The 14,478-nt window shown below is 44.7% G+C and overlaps 1 protein-coding gene across 1 annotated transcript; it reads right to left on the bottom strand.

Annotated features, from left to right (window-relative positions):
* Positions 1-9,232: 9,232 nt before the first annotated feature.
* B3GALT6 (beta-1,3-galactosyltransferase 6) lies at positions 9,233-14,415 on the bottom strand. Its single transcript, XM_013194213.3, has one exon. It carries the CDS (start codon positions 14,116-14,118, stop codon positions 13,072-13,074), a length of 1,047 nt encoding a protein of 348 aa, XP_013049667.3. The 5' UTR covers positions 14,119-14,415; the 3' UTR covers positions 9,233-13,071.
* Between the last annotated feature and the right edge of the window lie 63 nt (positions 14,416-14,478).

Here is a 14,478-nt window from a genome sequence, read left to right as displayed (position 1 = left end):
GCTGCTGCTGCAGAGATGCCACGGCAGCCTGGGGGCCTGAGCGGGACCAGAGAAATGTGGCTCTGCTCCTTGATTTTGCTCCTGAAGGCAAGGTCAGCCAGTCCCTTACGGTCTGTGACCCTTTGTGGCTGGGATTCTGACCCTGAGTTCAGCCTTGTGGCTACGAGGTGCTCCCGGACAGTTGGCTTGTGTCAAGGCAGAAGGTGCGTGGGTCTGAGGGATGCTGTAGGGTTGTCATCGGGGGCTTCTCGTGCCTCAGCTCCCTTCTGACTCCATCACACCAAGCTTTCTGATAGAGGTACAGCCAGGGTGGGTAAAGCCTGGGAAGTTCTCTGGTAAAGGGAGTCCCAGCCAGTGTCCGAACTAAATGAAGTGACTCCCTTCAGCTCCCAGTCCTCATAGAACTGACCTAACGTTTCTTGTAGGCCCATCTACCGGGACAGGACCTTCCAGATAGCTTTGCATCTGTTTTGTAATGCCTCTGAGCTTTTTTTTCTTTTTTTTTTTTTTTCCTTCAACTCTGAGTAATCCTACATCCAACTGCTGCCCGCTCAGCCTCGCACAACTGAAGAATCTGCAGCTACCTCCAACCTGCTTCTGGCTTATGCCAGCTCTTTTGCTGGGGGTTCTCCCCAGGCCATGAAGAGCTCCTTGGTCAACGTGAACCCTACCCTGAATGTGGAAGGGGAATGCAGTGGGAGGAAAGGAAATTAAGGCCTTTGATCTCTTATTTCATCTGCAAGGCATTGCGAGCCAAATGCTTTTGAATAAACAAGCTGTCAGAGGTAGGGAGTGAACAGATCCACATGGACTGGGTGGGGTGCTCTCGGCACAAGCCAATGTGGAACTGATGTAAAGCAAGTGATGGGATGTCTCCCAAGCATTCCCCTGCCTGGTGATGTAATCTCGCATTTGTCATGTGCCCTGGCCAAGGCTGATCCCTGTGCATGCCAAGGATGAGTGGAGGCAGACTTGCTGTCAATCCTAGGATGGGTTGGAGGAGCCCTCAGGAGATTTCTAGTCCATCCTGCTGCTCAAAGCAGAGCCAGCGTTGAGGGCAGACCAGGCTACTCACGGCTTTATTGCTTGGGTTTTGGAAGCCTCCATAGATGGAGGCTGCACGAACTCTCTGGGCAAGCTGTTCTAGTACTTGACTGTTGGCATGGTGAAAAAAATAATCTCTAAATCCTGTCTGAACTGCTCTTATTTCAACTTATGCTCATTATCTGTCAACCTCCTGCTGTATACCAGTGTGAAGGGCCTGGCTCTATCTTCCTGATGACCTCTCACAGGTATTGGAAGCTCGCTATTAGGCCTCCCAAACCTTTCTTCTCCAGCCTAAACAAGCCTAATGCCCTGGGGCCCAGACGATGTGCTTCTCTGTGCCTTGTGTTTGGAAAGAGGCAGCTGAAAGCGTGTCCCACTGCTGTCGTAGTGCAGGGAGTGTGTCCTGGTGTTCTTGGATGGTCCTGGGATCCTTCTCCTCCACTCTCCACCCTGCCATCCCTCTGCTGAGAACATGCAAACTTCACCCCTGCTTGTCTCACTGCTCCTTGGTGTAGCCCACCTGGGACTCCAGCCTGGGACCACAGCCTTTCTTTACGCAGGCATTGCCCACTTCTTGGGCAGAAGAAGTGCAACCTCTGGGCTAAATTCGGCTCTTTTGTTGTGCCCTGCTGACTTTCAAAAGCAAATGGAACAGAGATCTGTTGGTGGTGCACTGTAATGAGGATAAAGTTCTCCTGTCACAGCTGGAATTAAAATCAAGGTCATTTTACCCCTTCAGGCTCCTCCTTTTCATCTCAGTCCTTCCCCAAACAAGCATCTATCTCTTCTTTAGTGACCCCAGCACTTAGGACAACTGGGACAGGACAGCCCTGCCTAGTGGCTAGTTCCACCCAGTTGCAATATTTATGTATTTCTCGCTGTCTCTTGCTCTTTGAGACCCTGCAGCTTCTTGATGACTGCATTTCATTTGTCTCAGGATTTGGAATTTATTTCGGTGCCTCCAGTCCTGATGTCTGAGATTGGCTGAAAATAGTAACTCAGTCTGATCTTATCTGCAGCTATTACAGACTTCAATTGTACCCTCCCAGGACTATCCGTTACTCCTAAGAAATTAGATCTTGGTTATTGTTTTCTTACCCCTTTCCCTGTCCTCATAAACCTTCCAGCTATGGGTTTTGCTTTGTTGAAGCTTTTCAGGAGCCAGATTGGCCTTTTATAAAGTGTAAGATAATCACATACTTCCCCAGATCCTGCCATGCCTGGGTGCCGAAGGTCTTTGATAGCTTTGCTTCACAATGCCCTTGGAAGAGATAATGTTATTATCTGCTTGCTGCGAGAGAAGCTGAGGCACAGGGTGGTTATTGCTTTCATTTTAAGAACTATTTCCACTGGGTTCTGTTGGAATAATAGATGCACAGCACATCAAGAGCTCAGTGCATTGCAGACCATGGTTTGGCAGGGCTGCCCTTGGTTACAGACTAATCTGGTGGTCGGCTCCATGAGTCCTGACTATAATGAGTAGGCAGTCCTTCTTCGAAATAATAAAGTGACCAGCACAGCAGGCTGCATTAACCAATGTCCAGCCCCAATATCTCACTGCCCCAGCACGCAGGAGTAGACCTGGCTTTGCACTTGCAGAAGGAGGGCTCCAGGCGTGACTGCATCTGGGTTAAGGAGCTGGCTACCCCGACCATTTAAACCTGATGGGGTGGAGAGCAGGCTGTCCTCTCACACCCACCACCCTGAAAAGCTCTGCAGAATAGTATGCCAGCAGGCAAGTCAGAAAGAGAAAGATAAAAGCCAACCAACCACCATACCAGCCAGGAGTCCCTATGAAACCAGGGGTTAAGAATGGTAAGGAAAACCAGAATTCCTGTAACTTCCCTAACTTCTTGTGCACGGCACCCCAGAACTGGGAAATGCCCTGCATGGCAGAAGATTTCCCCTACTTTACAGCCAAGCTCAGCCAGGTTTGCTTTTAGGAAGGGTCACACTGCACTGTTCAGAGAGAAGCTACTTGATAAGGAACTCTCTGAGACTAGCTGCAGATTAGGGCAGAGCGAGCTGAAAAAAACTGCACGTGAGTGTACAGAGTGTAAATATCTGAGGAACTACAAAAGACAGAAATGAATCTAAGTCTGGTTTAGCTCCTGGCCTCCCTGATCTTAGCAGAGCCAGGGATTTGGGCCTGGAGCTCAGTGTGACACAGTTGTATGGGTGTTTTCCAGAGCACAGAACATTTGTTTTATTGAGGTCAAGGCATGGAAAGAAAGACAAATTTATTAGACAAGATAAAATCAGAAAGATTAGACCCAAACCTCCAATTCTTAGCACCTCAATTGCTGGTATGTTTGCAATCAAGATCTACTATCTCTGGCTTGAGTCTTTCCCTAAAGTAAATATATAAAGTAAATATTTGTAACTCTTGTGGCTAGGATCTGTTCTGGATAAATGTTTTTGCAGCGTCTTGTGCTACAATGCTTCAAAGCCAACTGGAGCCATTTGGCACCATCCCAAATCAATTGATCACGAGCAACAACAACAACCTTCCCCTTTATTTAAAAAACGCGATGTTATTAATTTTCCAGCCCCCGCTGTTGTTTAAGTACGGTGCACTTTGCACTGGAGGGACTTTGTGCGGGGCTCCTCCACTTACCCAGCACTTCAGATTTCAGTACCGCACATCAGCCTGCTGCCTGGAAAATAAACAGATGCTGTAACAGGACTCACATTCCCTGGGTCTTGGCTGTCAAGCCAAGTGGGGAATTGCAGGGACCAGCAGAAGGTGGGGCTTGGGGCCATAAATGAGGAGGTGTCCATCAGCCTCGCTGCCAGCTTGCGAGAGCACGCTGCCCTGCTGGGCAGAGGCGATCGCCTCGGCGTCTCCAGAAATCAGGAGTGATCAGCACACAGTGGGCAGCAGGGGGTGGATGTGCGGGCTTGTGGCTTTCTGAGTTTTCATCAAAACATGAATCAGTGTCTAGATTTTTCCACATTTTTTTTCTATGTTTTCATTGAAACCAATATTAAAAAAAAAAAAAAAGAAAGAGAGAGAGAGAGAAAGAGAAGAGGAAGAGAGGATGTGGAAAGTATGGGTGAAGTTTGAATTTTAAGCAATGTTTGTGAGTTGGGTATAAAAGCATAAGGCTACGAGAGCTCCACAACAGTGCTGGAACTGAACTGCTCCATACCCCCCAAGACATAAATAAGTATTTCTGGGCTCTGAAACCCTGGATGATCCAACACCAGGCTATGCTGGGGGAGAATCCCACCATAGCTGCACTTGGCTTTGTGTCCTCATGCTCCAGACACTGGAGCTGACATGTCTAAGCAGGAGCTCAGGCATGCCAGGAGATGGGACCCGACTGTCAGAGCTGCTCAGTACTTCCCTACAAGCGGGGCATTGCTTTACTGAGTGGGTGCTGCTCACAACTAACAAGGAATTTGGAATCTGCCTCAGAATAAATGTTTATTTCCCCTGCAATAACACTTAGGTATTGGGAACTCATTCCTTAACCCCACTTTTCCCAAATTCTTTTAACACTCCTTATATTCCAGCACCAAATGCCAGGTGAATGTTTTAATTAAATATAATGAGTAATTATTTCCTTATTCCAGGAAAGACTCACCTGAGAAGCTCCTAGATTCAATCAGTGCATTGATAATTTTTAATGTGTCTCATTTCTACATAGCCTTTAATCAAAACAAAAGTTCAGGAACAAATCATGCGTTTTTGCAACTGAGTTCTTCTTTGAATATCTTGGAGGAGGGCTTCCTTCAACAAAATGAAATCTGACATCTCAAATCAATTGCATTCTTAGCTGATGAAACCCACAAAATCTATTTCTTGATGAAGACACAGGAAAACTGGATTGAAAAGGGAGGGGGATGTGCTGGGGGGTTGGGTTGTCTTGGCTTTTGCTATAAAAAGTGCCCACCTGATTGAAAAGCTCTTTCTCTTTTACCTGCCAACCCTCTCTCCAACAATGACAAAATCCTTTGATGTTGAATTTTTGGACAGTTAACCACAAACATACACAGACACACACACACACACAGATCATCCGAAGAAGAGGCACCGTTATCTTTCCACAATCCCAAGTCATCATAGCTCCCAAAAGGTGCCTAAACTTCACTGTCTTATCGACCAAGATGTGGCAAGTCATAATTTTTAGTTAATTTGCTTTCTCCATTTTAGGAGGCTTTGTGAGCTTCTACAAAGGTATGCCTTGAAAACCTGGGAGTGCATTATCGACCATTAATTTCATGGAATGATATTTTGGCTCCATCTTCAATAATTCTTTTACAAATCCATTTCTAAATTGGCAAACGTTTTTCCTTTTCTCCCCAGTCATCCGTCTGAGTCTGTGTTAAACAGCAGATACAAGAGAACATAGCTAGGTTTTAGTCACAAACAACTGCCCTTCCACACAGCTTAGGCTCCTGCTTTGTTTCTGTTTTATTTTTATTTTTTTAACTGAGGAACCCATCCCATTTTCCTGCTCTGAAGGCACATGGTGACATCTAGTGACTGAACTGTATAGGGCAAGCAAGCAACAGAACCGAGGGATTCCAAATAGATCATGCTTCTTCGAAGTTCTGACTCAATAACAAATTTAACAATCATTTGGAATTGTTTATGAAAAATGGGAAAGTTTTATTTTATTTTTTCTTGTGGCAAAGACGCAAAAAGAAGCAAGTGCATTACATATTTGTGAAAGATTTTAGGTTTGGAGAAAATGTATTTAAAACCAATCAGAATACACATTCAATTGCGTCAGGGAAAAATAGACAATATCCACCTGGGGATGTCCCTTTAAAATAGTTGGGTCTAATCCTCATCTGTAGCTTGTTAGTTGCGTCCCAGCTGTCAGAAATAATGTGAGGACCAACCAGCCTTTTTAAAAGCAACCGGAAGAGCTCTGTGGGTTTTTTACTGGTGTTGTTTTGTTTGGTTTTTGTTTGTTTTTGTTTGGTGGTGATAATAGGCATCAGCCTGTGGGGACAGCATGGGGTTAAATGGCTCCTGATTTGCAAGACCTCCTGGATAAAGGTAAGGCAGAGAAATGGAAAGGATTGTTGTGGTGGGCAGGCTGATGGTCTTCAGGCAGTGTCCCTCTAGAGAGAGATGCCCTCTGGTGAAAGAGGGTGGGTTTGGGTTCAGAGGAGCCACGGCGTGTTGTTTGCCTGTTCTGGAGTCCTGTGCTGTGAGAAAATCTCGTGCGCTTCTCTGAAACCATGTTTTGAATATTTGGTGTTGTGCATTAGCTGTGTTCAGCTGGCATGACAAACGCAGCCCTATCTTGTTTGTTTCTATCCTGCTACGTGAGGATCTGCTTTGGAGTGAACAACCCCAGCACTCGACAAAAAGCCACCTGAAGGGCTGGTTTTTAGGCGTCGGGGCTGACAGCCCCCACTGTAACTCGTTAGCAATCTGCTAAGTGTGCCTAGATATCCACAGGGGAAGTCATTGATGGAAACCGAGCTGACCACAACACCAAGCCATGCTTAAACAGCCTGGTTCTGCTGGCACAAGCAGGATGGACATCTGATGGATTTGTAGGGTTCTGGCAAGTTTCCTTTTGAAAGGAAGAACTCATGACTAGCTCCTTGTGTGTAAGATTTAGTTGGCTTTCTCTTCAGTAAGGAGGCAGCAGCGTTCGGGACGAACCACGAGGTCGACGGCCCCGGCGACCAGTTTCTAGTTCCTAATCTGTTGCAGGCCTCCTGTGTGGTCTGGGACGAGTCACCTCAGCCCTGAGCTGGCTGGTTTTCCTTGTGGAAATGAAACCCTGTGTGTCCTTGGACTCTGATTGTCTCTGTGTTTTTCTGTAATACATATATTCTATTTTTAGGCAGCTTTCTTGGTTATTGGCAGAAATCCTAACGTATATCTTGTTTGGTTGATGACCTGGGCAGTCTGTTTTGAATTAGTTCCCTTGACTTGCATTATTTGTCAGTCTTCTCTTCCTTATGTTCACTTCAACAGCAATTTGATCGCTTGTGTTGGAACTAAAACATCTAACATCATGCAGCAAAGTAACTCCTCATCTTAGCTTTAAGGCTTTGCAGTTGTGCCTTTATTTACTTTAGGTTGTTTGGCCTTGGAATGATTTCTGAGCTAGCTTTCTTTGGAGTTGGATGACTGAGTTTGAAACAAGACTTTGAGCAATGAGATCTTGCTGTGTCCCAGAAAAAATGCTTTAAAGGCAGGGTGGCTAGGTCCTGAGTAGAGCAAATACTGCGTAATTCATGGTGCCTCCCAGCAAATTTAGTTTAAAAAAAAAAAAAAACTCAACCCACTTGATCCCAGTTTCCTCAGTAACTTTTAGGAATTGATAGAGACTGATAATCAAGGATCATTCATTTTCTATGACTCCAGGCACCAAGTGGGCTGAATAAATAGCACAGAGAAGGAGAATAAACATATCTGCCCTGACCCTGCATTGAGATCAAAAGCTCGCTTCCTTCTTCTTGCACAGATGTGGCTGTGTTTGCTACCTGAGAAGCAGCAGCAGGGCTACCGATGACATGAGCTCTCAGTTGTGTTTCTGAAGTATGTTTTCTGTGCTTCTCAGTGCAGTGGTGAAGCAAGGATGAAGGGTGTCGTATTGCCTTGTCCGTGGGGCATGCTGGCACTGCAGGGCTGAACACAACTTGACTTCCATTAGGAATGTCTCTATCAGTCCTGTGCTCTGTTTTCTTTCTTTTTGTAACTGGGAAACCTCTGAGGTAGAGGAATAAGATTTTTCCACTATTTATTTATTTTAGTTTTAGCTAAGAGTAGGTCTGGGCACTTTGTGGCTGCAGTGTTTTCCTGGATATGATCATTGTGCTGGGTAGTGTGCAATACTGAAGTCAAGTTTCATTATCCCTTCTTGATGATACATAAATTGCTTTTTGTCCAAACGTAGATTAAACCCTAGTTTGTATTGTAAATTCAAAGCTGTGTACAGATTAAACTGGGAGGAGAAAGCAGCATTACTGGGGTCAGGGCCTTTGAAATGTTGCTGCATCTGATTCAATGTAGGATGGGACAATTTTACTGTGGTAGCCCAGAAAAAAAGGGGAAACCAAAGTGTATGACAAGCCAGAATGAAACAGCTCTCCCATTGACTTGTCTGAAATAATTGCCAGCATGCAGAGAAGGGAATCTATTAGATATTAGACCAGTATCCCTCCCATGGTTAGAGCAGAACCGATGAAGTTGAGTTGCTTCTTTAGTTGCACATGCCAGTATCAGCTATATTAAATCCTTTGGCTTTTTCAGTGTCTTGCATATAACCAGAAAGCAGCTTTTCTTTGTATTGTAACATGCTACAGGGTGTCATCTCTTAAGATTATGGTCTTCAATGGAAAATTACTGTCAGCTCTCTGGTCAGAATGTACTTGATTACAAACACCTCCAAGATAAAAACTTAATTGGAAACTGAAGAACTACTAGTGAGAGCCAGGACACTCCTGATTGAAATACATCTTACTCAGTCATCTTGTGCTTCTAAGCTGAGCAAGGTTGGTTTACTTAGCTAAAACCAGGTGTTTCTTTGGGATAGAGCCCAAAGTCTGCTTCCAAGGTTTTGGCAGAAAAAGAAGCGGGAATACACTCAAACAGACTAGCTAATTGATCAGAAGTTAGTGCTACTTAAACTGCTTGAAGTGTTGAAATTACTTGAGCAAATCTTATATTGAAAGTACTATCCAGTTTTTTATTAGTGTTGCTAGTTTTGTTTTGTCTTGTGGTTTGTTTATTGTTTGTTTAACATAAAACAGGACCACAGGCAGTGGTGTTTCCTGATGCCTAACTGCTTGGACTATTTCTTAGCTAAGTCTAGGATCAAGCCATTCTTAGCTGGAGAAACCTTCTTCCTGACTGCATTGCAGTTTGTCATGTCCCTGTATTACTACCAATGTAGAGCTAGAATGAAGAGAGAATTGTTTTTAGTCTGCTTAGTGGGCTGCAGCGTGCATGTACAACCCAGCGGCTTTTCTCCTAGGTCACTACTTCAGTAAACACAACTTCTTTGTGCTGATACAGTACCTTGTCATGAGGGGCTGAAGACGGAAAAAGGATCCTGGCATGCTTACCAGTTGTCATTTCTGACAATAAGTGAAGTGTTTGTGTGCAATTGCTTAAGGCAGAGCCAATCCTCTCTGTCTTTCAGACAGTGGCATAATAAAACAACCACACTTTGACCTTATCTAAAACAGAACAAGCAATCACCTCTACAGCAAAAAGTCCTTTTTTTATTAAAAATCAGCACACAGATCCTTTGGCCAATAATGGCAGATGTGGAAAGACATAAATACCTATACAATATACTTACACAATTACCAAATGTTTTCATCACAGACAGCTTCAGGTTTCTAGCAGTTTACTCCCTATATAAATGCTGAGCAAATAAACAGTGCCACACCCTACCCCCAAATGGCAAAGTTATGTAGCTGCAAAAAAAAAAGTGCAATTTCATTCAATTGTTTAAAATATACTCGGCACAGTACCCCACGCTTATTCTGTTTCATAAAGGCACACTTATGTAGTATCCTTCAGCTTCACGTAGCTTATAAGTTACAGACTGATCCATTTCTGTTTTAGTAGACATTACCTAAGTAGTCTGTCTTAGAAAGTAGTAACTGGCATATTATGTTGGCATAAAGCAGGTCCAGTTCCAGGGTAAAAGCATTTCTTGCACAGGTACATGTAGCAACAGATCTGAGTCTTGCAGGCAGTGTGATGTAAATTAAATACAGAGCAGTACAGGTGGTGACAGTTTGTCAAGCATACAGCGATACCGAGAACATACTTCAACTCTGATGCTGGAGCTGAACAGAAACTAATAGAAACGCAAATCTTAATCACCTTCCCATGCTGCTGGGCTTTTAATAAAATCTACAAAGCTAACACTGAATAGAGATCCCTGCCCCCCAGAACACTACTGTTAACAGATATGGAATACAAATTCAAATGCTCAAAATGAGGTATTTCAACTACAGAAAATGTAACGTTTGTCAAAAGTAGGACATGTAGGAACTGTATTTGAGCTGACTTCACATGAACAAAGCGAGACATTCGGAAAAGTGTTCAGCTACAGGAATAGTGTTAGAAGTTTGGTTTTCTTTGTTTTTAAATTGAAATTTTATTTTTGTGGAAGTGTCCAGTTAATTGGGATTAATATCTATGCAATATATTTGCAGTACGGGTGTCTACTAAGAAAACTAAAACCATACACCAAAGAGACAAGAACCTCTCAAGTCTGCCATGTTATTTTGTTTTGCAGCTAGAACAAAACATGAGCAACCTTAAAGAGAAAAGGGTATAATGAAGTTGTGTTAGACACAGACATCAGGTACATAAGAGGGGTGATATCAAGTATGTAAGAGTGGTCACCATCATTCCTCAGCTTCATCTTGCAAGTGCGCAGGCAGAGCACCTCGGCAGGCAACGGGTTGTGCTGCTGTCGAGAGAGGTACTAAGCCAAGTACTTCTCCTTCCTGACACCTGTGTAAGAAACAGCTCAGGAGAATTTCATAACTCTTAAGTGTTTGTATGCATCACGTTTTCCATGTGCCAAAGATTGGATGGAGGTCCAACACTTCTCCTTCATTAAAAATTGACCCCTGTGGAAATTGTTGGGGGACAGGTAAGGGGAGTCACAGCCAGCAATGTAAACACCTCCCGTGAACACGGTGACTGGTAGGAACGGACGAGCAGCACTCTGGCTAGGCTGAGAGACACGCAGCAGACTTTTCACCTGCACTTTGGATCCCAGTACTTTAAATAATGGCTTGCACACCAACAAATTCAAGCACTGCTTGATACACAATTCTCATGGACGTTAAAGTACTTCCTTAAACAAATTTAAAATATGACACTTAACTACCTTACTTTTCCTGTACATAATACATTTTCAATATTTATAAATACTCACATTACAAGCATTTAATCACATATATACACACAATACTAGTTTACCCCAAATAACAAGTAGATATTTTTAAAATGCAAAAACCAATTTAAATCTCCTGTCATCTTGTTAAATATGAAATCCTTGTTTTGGAATGATACACCTTGCTGAAAAGCACATCTGCCTATCTGCCAATACATGGACATGCATTAGAATGGACACATGCTACAAGTAACTTATTTTCAGGATCTTAATTTGTTTTAGAATGAAGTCAAGGATTCAGGTTTTCAAAATGGAGAATTATCATCCTTGGCAAAAGACTCTTCTTAATCCTCAATAATTCAATCAAAACAAGAGAAGAATAACAAAATAACATACTTAGTTCCTTTGGTATGAACTGCTAACTTCCTGATTTAGGAAACAAAACTAGAGATACTGGCACCATTTTTTTTCCCATTTGTGCCTTCCTGCAGGTGAGAAGAGGCTCCAGCCAAGGCAGATGAGGAAATGATAGGAATTCCATGAAAGTGCAGTGTGCAACAAACAGTAAAACTGATCATTAAGAACGTACTGTCCAGGCATAAAAGTAAAAACTCTGGTTGTACTGTGAAAGATTTGTAGCTGACAAAGGGTATTGGAACTCAGTAGCTCTGTACTAATACTGGAAAAAAAATACCTGTGTATTAGAGTATCTGCCATGCAAGTGTTTGAATTACAGTCTCACCTAAAAGTTTGAGGGTAAATAAAACAGTGAAATCGTATAAGGGATCTGTTCTACAGCCAAAAATGTCCTGTCTGCATTTACTGTTCAATACCGTACCTGATGCTGACAATTCCGTCAGCACTAGAATTATTTGTAGTGTAGACAGAACTAAAGGGAATAATCCCATTTACTGACATACCATTTGAGCAATTACTTAGACCTTCTGTAATATTCTTTGCTCTACTATGAGGTACTACTGGGGAGAAGGAGAGAATGTCACTGTTGGGAAATTGTTCTCCTTAGAGTGCCATGCAGCTCTTAAAACAGGAGAAAAGGTGGTCTTCAAACACCAAGGTTGTCTTAAATTTGGGGGGGGGGAATCACCCTTCCTTTAAATGATAATCAGGGCAACCTACTTCTCTCTTGACCACATATCAAGTCTACTTTCTTATCTGTGCTAGACATTTTAGGACAATCTTGCTTGAATTTTAAATACTCTCCACCAATCGAATCCTGCTAATTTACATTTTACAGAAGTAATCTAAAAATACAAATCTGAAGTCTATGACATCTGACTGTGTAGTAGTCTGTAGGATTATTTACTGTTGGGGGGGAATGTTTCTTCATACACAATGTGTCTGGACAAAAAGCTAAGAACAACACCTATGCCTAACAACTGAAGGCTTGCTTTGTAGTGTAACTATTTGGCCAAAAATAAGATAATTTGCTCTTATCTGCCAAAAACCATAACTCACCCACCTTTTTAAATACAGACTTACTCTGTAGCTGCCAGATAATTTACGTACATGATGTCTTGAAAACAACAGAAAGCTTAGAGACAAGTTACAGGTCTAATAATTCCATTCTGGTAAATCAGAGCACTCTCCGAAGACCTGACTTTCTCCCTCCCCTACTGTGAATATCTGATGCAAAATTGTTCTCTTTACTTCAATGCTTGTGTCAATAACCAGCCACCTGTTCCCACTGGCAACAGCAACTGATTTGCGGCCCCATTAGAATCTTCAAACCTTGCCAAACTGACACTTGTTTCTTGCCAAGAAATAAATAGCAGATGTTAGTTTCACAATCTTACAGATAATGTGAAGGCCTGTCATGATCTTTAGCAAATATATGTTCAAATGTAAAAAATCTTCCAGCAGCTTTTGATCCAAGTTATCTACCCCCAATTTTCGGTATTATCCATATTTGCAACCTATTATTTGCCTTCAATCCTGTAATACAAGCCTTTCCAGGTTTTTGCCATTTCTGTTTTATAAACATTTTTACATCATGCCACATCAGTAGCTCTTGGAAATTCAGGGTTTCATTGATAGTGACATAATGAATCGTGCGAAATCTTTTCAGTAATTTTTAAGCCCTAGTTACTGGGATTCTCCCCACGTAATGGTAACCAAGCTCAGAGTCCATTAACAATCTGCTTTTTATTTCCTCAGACTTTCACGGGATGCCATCCTTCCTTTGGCAACACTGTGAAGGTGGCACTCCCCAGTCATACATGTACGAAAGCCTGAGCTTAACCTCCTCCTTACAGAGCTTCCCTTCTTTAGCCAGGGTCTGGTGCTTTTCCAGCATGTCCTCAATGCTTTGCTTATGCGTTACTATGTACTTATTGTTGCAACCCCGTGACTTATATTCAGTGTCAAAACGAGGGTCGTGCACTCTCTTCACATCAATGGGAGCCAGCCAAACCCCCAGGGAGACATCTTCGCTCTGCCACATGTTCAGGTAGTCTCTGCTGAGCCGCAAATAGTGCACCAGGTCTGCAGAAAGCACGTAACCACCACCCAGGGCATACGGTAGATAGTAGTCACAGAGCACCCAGGCGCTCTCTTTCCACTTGCCACCAGATTTCACTCGACCCCGGCCAGAAAAGAAGCCCCAGTAGAGGCGACGCGGCTCCTTGGCTCTCAGCTCTTCCACAAGTACATCCAAGCGTACAAAGGTATCATCGTCGGCCTTCAGGGCAAACTGGAAGTCAAGGTGCAGATCCAGCCAGACGTACATGGCCAGGACTTTAGCAGTCAGGTTCTCATAGGAATCACGCAGCTCCGGTAAAAGAAGAAGGTCCCTGTGACGGCTTTGCTCTAGCTCCAGGCTACGAAGCTCCTCAGCCCCGAGCCCACTGGTGCCAATGACAAAGCGGCTCCAGATGTCGTCGTGAGAAGGGCGGCCGGCCACTGAGAGCCACGTGCTGCGGATGATGCTGCGGCGCTCGGTGTACTTGGGCCCGCTGGTGATGAGCACGGCCAGGAACGCCGTCTCCTGAGGGGATGGCGGCGGTGGCGGCGGGGCTGCGGGTGGCTGTGCCCCCCTAGCCCCCCGAGGCGGTGGAGGCTGGTTGTGGGGGAGCCCTCGGGGGGCTGGCAGCGGCCGCAGCCCCTCGGAGGTGCACTTGGCCAGGTAGAGCAGGACCACAGCAAAGAGCGAGAGGCCGCCCAGGCCCAGGGCCGTCTTGTGGCGGCACAGCAGGCGCAGCAGCTTCATGGCGGTGGGGCAAGCGGACCCCGGCTGCAGCCCTCCTCTGTCCCCGTCTCTTCTCCGAGAGAGGACAGCCTTCCTCCGGGAACCCTCACCGCGCTTCGCCTGCCCTCGGAGGTGGCTTCATGGCTCCTTCCTGCCTCTTATTTTTTTCTTCCCCTTCTCCTCCGGGGAGGAGCTGCCCCAACCCTGCCTACCTGCTGAGCCCCCGGTGTGGGCAGCACCCTCCACTCCGCTCCGCTCGCCGCCTGCCGTGTGGAGGCCGGGGCGGGAGGCGGAGCCGCGCCTACGCCGCCTCACGGCGCCCGGCGGCCGCCATCTTGCGAGCGCCATCTTCCTGCGGCCGCCATCTTGCGGCCGCCATCT

Source organism: Anser cygnoides, chromosome 23, assembly GCF_040182565.1.
Source record: "Anser cygnoides isolate HZ-2024a breed goose chromosome 23, Taihu_goose_T2T_genome, whole genome shotgun sequence".
NCBI classification, from domain to species: Eukaryota; Metazoa; Chordata; class Aves; order Anseriformes; family Anatidae; genus Anser; species Anser cygnoides.
The sequence above is the reverse complement of the archived record's forward strand: the minus strand, read 5'-3'. Positions and strand labels throughout refer to the sequence as shown.